At 44.9% G+C, this 6994-nt stretch overlaps 1 protein-coding gene across 1 annotated transcript in view; it reads left to right on the top strand.

Moving 5' to 3' along the window:
- Positions 1-658: 658 nt before the first annotated feature.
- LOC128850242 (A disintegrin and metalloproteinase with thrombospondin motifs 6-like) overlaps positions 659-6994 on the top strand; it is a 74568-nt gene continuing 68232 nt past the window's right edge. The window contains 1 exon segment of the mRNA XM_054053236.1: positions 659-1009. Within this exon segment, the coding sequence (XP_053909211.1) occupies positions 659-1009 (351 nt within the window).

The following is a 6994-nucleotide window of genomic DNA, read 5'->3' as shown; positions in this document are numbered from 1 at the left end:
ATTGCCCATGCTGCATGCATTGGTGTAAATGCACTTCAGCTGGGCTGATGAACCTTCAGCCCTCGTAAAGGGAAGAGAGTTCATTCTCGATTGACTGGTCCTTGGAATAACTAATTCCACAGACCCAGTTTCATCCTTACTGTCCCCACTTGTACTCGCCCTCACTTGCCCTGTTGTGGTGTACTGGTGGTCCTCTCCAGCACACCATTTCTCAGCCGCCGGTGTCCCACTTCCAGGCTCATTCCCAACTAGCCTGGTCTCCTCCCCTTCCCCCTTCACATCTAGTTTAAAGCTTTATTTAAGAGCCTAACTAGATTTTTAGAGATAACTTTAGTCTCCCTTGGAGACAAGCATGACCCATCCCTAGTAAGAAAACCTAGGAGTGGGTGGGTCACCCCATGATCAAAGAAGCCAAAGCCTCTCTCCTCACACCAGGCTCGGAGCCAGGCATTAATCATCTGTTTGCCCCTGACCTCCTGTTCCATATTCCATAAATGTAGTGATTTATCACTATATGGATGATATATTGTTTGCCCAACTGGAACCTTTTACTGAACAGCAAATTCAGGAGATACGGACTGCCTTGGCACAATTTTCCCTTATTATAGCCCCTGAGAAAATTCAAACAACAGCTCCGTGGAAATATTTGGGATGGACAATGTCGGAACAAATAGTTAAACCCCAGAAGCTACAACTGCAAACAAAACTCACAACTCTGAATGAGGCTCAGAAGTTACTGGGCGATCTTCAATGGTTAAAACCGATTGTTGGAATACCAAACGAACTGCTGGACAAATTACGCCCACTTCTCAAAGGCACGGACCCAGCAAGTCCGATCCGTGTTACTCCGGAACAACAGCACACTCTTCAGAAAATAATGGACTGCATTACACAGGGGCAAGTCCATCGGGGAGATCCAGAATTATCCATAGACCTGACGATCTGGAACGGTCCCAAATACCTCCTTGGGGCACTGACTCAATTGCAAAAGAAAACGGGGGAGATAAGGGTATTGGAGTGGATTTCCCCTGCGTTACAACAAACCAAAACTCTGTTTCAAAAGGCCGAAATGCTAGCGGATTTAATAAAGAAAGGCAAGGAGAGAATGCTACAAGTAGCTGGAACCGAGCCAGCAGTAATCAGGATGCCAATTAAAAAGGATACCTTGGACTGGTACTTGTGTAATAGCGAGGAGCTGCAGGAGGCACTTTTAGGTGCGAGCTGCCCCACTGAAACAGAAAAGCTCCGGCAGGCGCCAGTTCAATGGATTGGGGAATGGAATTGGATCACTCGGCCAAAACGAGAAAATTCCCCTATCGCAGATGCTCTTACGGCATTCACGGATGCTGGCAGAAAATCCAGAACTGCTGCAATAACATGGCAAGAAAAGGGACTATGGAAACATCAGATTTTACAAGCAGAAGCCGCAGACAGTCTACAGACTATGGAACTTTTAGCAGTAGTATGGGCAATATCACAGCTAAGAGGACCACTGAACATCGTAACAGACTCTTTGTATGTTGCTGGGGTCGTAGCTAGAATCGAAGACGCCTCTATAAAAGAGGTGCAAAACCGGAGGCTGTATGAGTTGTTGGTACAGTTAAAAAAGGCTACAAGGTTAAGGGAGCACGCTTATGCTGTGATTCATATTAGAAGCCATAAATGGGAAGTTGGCTTGGGTGAGGGTAACGCTAGAGCAGACAGACTAGTGTCTGTGGCTCAGGGCACTCCACTGCCAGGCCAGCTGCTAGCCAGAGAAGCTCACTCTATATTTCACCAAAATGCAAAGGGCTTGCACCGAGAGTTCAAAATCACAATGGCAGAGGCGAAGGCCATAGTTAGGGCCTGCCCGATTTGCAGCCATCACAATGGAGGTGGTGGTCTAGGCCTAGGGGTAAACCCACGGGGACTACAATCAAATGAGTTATGGCAAATGGATGTTACGCATGTCCCTAACTTTGGTAGATTGAAGTATGTGCATGTATCTATTGACACCTATAGTAAGTTCATTTGGGCAACAGCACAGGCAGGAGAAAAGGCTATCCACGTGGAAAGGCACCTATATAGCTGTTTTGCAGTAATGGGGACGCCAAGAAGGATTAAAACGGATAATGGGCCTGCTTACATTAGCAAGAGAATAGAAGGGTTCTTAAAGAGTTGGGGAATTGAGCATATCACAGGCATTCTAAACTCCCCAACAGGACAAGCTATCATCGAAAGGGCTAATGGCACTCTGAAAAGGTACTTGGCAAAACATGAAAAGATTGCTGACCCCCAGGCAAGGCTATTGAAGAGCTTATTTGTGATCAATCACTTGTGCATATTTGGGGAGGCAGAGTACCCTCCAGCAGAATTACATCATCGGCCAAATGAAACTACCGAGCAGAAAAAGGACGTGTGGGTGAAATACAGAGACCCTAAGACAGGGTTGTGGAAAGGCCCTGCTAAGGTTATGTTTTGGGGAAGGGGATATCTTTGTGTCTCTACCCCTACAGGACTGGTATGGGTGCCTGCAAGGTGGACTAAACCTGTTCTCGATGCAACGACTGCCAAGCAATCTGACGGAGGAAGACAAGAGGAGAATAGAGGAGAAGCTGCCACTGATCCTACGACTGCTGTCACAGTTGAAAGGATACTCGAAAGCCATCGACAGGGTTTTGAAGCACTGCCAGACCTTTGAAGGACTGATTACAACTATTGGATGGTTATTGGAAGTATTACATACGGGGCCAGCGGGTCAAAATTGTCTTAATTGTAATAATCCGTGTTGTGCTGCTTGGGTAGCTTTGTATTGCAGGGGTTGCGATAAGATCTTTTGGATAGAACAGTCCCTAGTACGTGACTTATGGTGTAACAGGTGTGCATTTAACCATAACTTTAACAGCTGGCAGAGAGAGCTGCAAGAGCAAACAGGGCTAGCAACAACCGCGGCCTTAGCATTTTTTGACGCACCTGAACAGAAAATATTGGCTTACTACCATTGGGAATTGGAGAATATTGTTAAAAGGGGTATAGTTCAAGGTAGATCTCCTATTATCTCTGCGAGGTGTAGGAAATTGGTACCCATAACACAGCATTCCGTGGTAGGGCCCATAAGAGGAGATCCTGACAGGGAATTGGATCAGTGCTTGAGCAGGTTACAGGAGTTAAAACTGCAACGGCTAGGAACAGTAAGGGCTAAAAGAAATAAGGGGAGAAAGGATAGAAGAGAAAAATGAAGCCTGTTTCTGCTGTATTGCTTAGTGCTGTAATAGCCAGCGTAGCAGGAGTTACACGCCTTACACGCTTTAATCAGCCAAGAGATAACATCTGGGTAACATTGGCAAACCAAACTAATCAATCGTCGCTTTGCCTTAGCTTAGGAGGGGTTACTAATCCTTTTCGAACTTGCCTGATAGGTTTGCCTGTTTGATCCCCAGGGGAATTTTGTGGTTTTGTGAACGAAAGCAGCCTGTGCAAAAACTTATCGAGCGCTGAGGGCTGTAGCCAGCTGCGCCAGTGGGGAGGTAACCCTCAGATTGAGGATGGCTGCCAACAATGTAAGATCATACTGTCCTTGAACATCACCCTGCACTCTCCCCCAGAGGAATTAGATCTCTTTTGAAGTGCAAATGCCAGTTTATCCAATGTCAAACAGGGGGGTTGATTCGGTTTTGAGCCACTGAACCCAAATGACTTTAACAAGAATCGCAAATATTAGGCCAGCCTAGACTCATCCCTGGAATCGGGAACAGTGAATAGCCAGCTTTACTCCCGATGTAACGGTGCCAACATTACGGCCCCGAAGAAATTGCCCCCCCGGGATATTTTTAATTTGTGGAGACAGAGCTTGGAATGGTATACCAGCAAAGCCACGAGTAGGACCTTGCTATTTGAGGGAAATTATCATTGTTCCATCCTAATGTATCCTTATTAATGCAATGGAGTCAGTGAAAAACGCAGTGTGCACGAGCTAGACTGCGGTCAGATAGGGGAACCCACGTTTTGGAGTCAGACGAACCTTCTTGCTCAGAAAGAAAATGGGGGAAATGTGGAGAGTTTTTGTAGAAACGTGGCTTGAGGAGAAGGGACGTGAGAAAATACAGCTGGTGAAATAATAGCAGCCTCGTACAAGGCCACAGTCTCCTTGAGCAAGAAGTTAGGCGATAACAGGAGATAAAAACAGGACCTAGAAAAACCACAAACATCCTAAGAATGTAGCAATAGAGGCAGGGCTGACACTCTGTATCGGAACAATGATGAGCCTTACTTTTGCAATATGTATGAGCCTTATTACTGCTATTATAAAAGCATGCCTATCGTATCAATAAATTGAGACTTGTTGATCATCGTCGGATGTGCTTGTCTCCCGTCGACTCCGTCATGCATGTGTATAAATTTCCCAAGAAATCTTATGCATATTCTATTGAGGAGATTAATGACACAGACTCCGATATCTTGGATCGAAGACCTTTATTGTTCTTAGCGAGCTCCTTATATACACAAAGTTATGTTGCATCTAAAACTTGGCATCACTTCACAGAATCACAGAATCACAGAATCACAGAATCACAGAATCACAGAATCACCAGGTTGGAAAGGACCCATTGGATCATTGAGTCCAACCATTCCTAACACTCCCTAAACCATGTCCCTCAGCACTTCATCCACCCGTTCCTTAAACACCTCCAGGGAAGGCGACTCGACCACTGACGGAGACCAGCTCACAGGGACGCCTAAATCGACAGACGGACTACCGCTCTGGTGGCAAGTAGCAACATTTTATTCTCCAAACGGAGTTTTTATACTCTTCTGGTTCCTCTTCGAATAATGATTACATGCTTCTAGTTGAGATAACATCGTACTTGTATGCACTATTTACATACTTTATTACTATTCTTGTCGTGAGAAAGCAGGCTCTATAAGTTCTACAAACAAGGGTCTACGTGTCTGGCCAGAGTTCACATAACATCCTTAACTAAATCTGCAGGTGTTCCTGGAGTGTATACATTTAGCTTGGGCCCTGGAATGGGGAGAAACCCATCATACTGCCAAGAACCTCTGTGTCCGCATCCTCCCTTCCAGGAGGAGCGGCTTTTAATCTCAGCACAGTGTTCTGTTATTGACCCTTTCAGGCCCCACAGAACACTGCTCTCAAGGCCTCTGGCTTCATCATTCTGCTTTTGACCCTTTCAGGCCCTCAGAATGTATAATGGTTCTCCCCAGACCACCTCCCTGGGCAGCCTGTTCCAGTGCCCAATGACTCTTACTGTGAAGAATTTTTTTCTGATATCCAACCTGAACCTCCCCTGATGGAGTTTCAGGCCATTCCCTCTTGTCCTGTCCTCTGTCACTTGGGAGAAGAGCCCAGCTCCCTCCTCTCCACAACCTCCTTTCAGGTAGTTGTAGAGAGTAATAAGGTCTCCCCTCAGCCTCCTCTTCTCCAGGCTAAACAACCCCAGCTCTCTCAGCCGCTCCTCGTCAGACTTGTTCTCCAGCCCCTTCACCAGCTTCGTTGCTCTTCTCTGGACACGCTCCAGAGCCTCAACATCCTTTTTGTGGTGAGGGGCCCAGAAGAGAACACAGTATTCCAGGTGCGGTCTCACCAGTGCCGAGTACAGGGACAGAATAACCTCCCTGGACCTGCTGTTCATGCCATTTCTGATACAAGCCAAGATGCCATTGGCCTTCTTGGCCACCTGGGCACACTGCTGGCTCATGTTCAGTTGGCTGTCAACCAACACCTCCAGGTCCTTCTCCTCTAGGCAGCTTTCCAGCCAGACTTCCCCCAGTCTGTAGTGCTGCATAGGGTTGTTGTGCCCCAAGTGCAGGAATTTGATTGGTTACAAACAACTGTTCACGCATATAAGTTTATACTACTACTGGTTAGTTGCTACTGTCCACGCGCCTAGATCAAATGCTTACTTGATTAATTAGCTTTGCATATTTTACATGCTTTCCCCCTAAGTTATCATGATTTCTACTTTTCTAGCTTACACCTCCCTCTCAGCTTCTGGGCATACAGCCATAGCTTACTGCTGCTATCCATTGTTTCCTCTTACTACACTGTTCATGGTCCTTCAAGGGCATCGTGGCCTTCGTTAATATAAAATGTTTCTACATTCTATTACTTTCCAAGGTCTTATTTTAATGCTATGAAACTTCGCAACAGTCAAAACTCTTGCTCATTTGGAGCTGGCACCAGCTCTCTGCTTGACCCTGGATTTGAGATAGGAAGAAAACTCCAAACAGAGGTGATTGCAGAAGAAAATACGTTTGTTCAGTACATATTACACTTCACACAAGGTGTTATCATCTTCAAAGAATAAACAGTGTCTGGGAAAAAAACTGTCTAAAAGAAAACATGCTCTCGAAGAAAGAAAACATGCTATCAAATGGGCATTCTGTCTAACTTTAAAAAAACTGCTTACACAAAACTTAACTGTACTTTAGCTTGAATTAAATTTTTTTTTTGTAATAGCAACTACTTCTTGTATCACCTATAAACTCAGTAGGCAGAGACTGGAGTTTCATGTTGGTATTAGGTGCTGTTCAGAGTAAAATACTTCTCATCAGTATCTGTATCAGGTTAAGGCATTTTGTCTCATCCCACTGAACTATGCACCCACCCAATTTTATGTATTAAGATGAGTGTCTAGACTAAAGAACACTGAGTAAGCCATCCTACATGTATGCGTGATACAGGTTTCTCACAATATAAGTTGATTTTCTCAGGAGAGATATACATGTATTAATTTAACACTAGTATTATATAAAAAAATACAGGGTAGAGTTGTTTCATCATTGCCAGTCACATCTGTTAATTCAACACTGTTACCATTAGTAGTCTTTCTAACATGTAATTGTCCCAGTTTAGCCCTCCCATGGCCAGATCAGCAGATAAACACAGTGCAACTGTAGTCTCAGTCCTGTGTGTCATCGTTGCCCCCCCCCAAAAAAAAAAAACCAGCTTTGATAAAACAATAATAATAAGAAAGAAGACAATATTAATAAG

Source organism: Cuculus canorus, chromosome W (assembly GCF_017976375.1).
Source record: "Cuculus canorus isolate bCucCan1 chromosome W, bCucCan1.pri, whole genome shotgun sequence".
Taxonomy (NCBI): domain Eukaryota; kingdom Metazoa; phylum Chordata; class Aves; order Cuculiformes; family Cuculidae; genus Cuculus; species Cuculus canorus.
The sequence above is the reverse complement of the archived record's forward strand: the minus strand, read 5'-3'. Positions and strand labels throughout refer to the sequence as shown.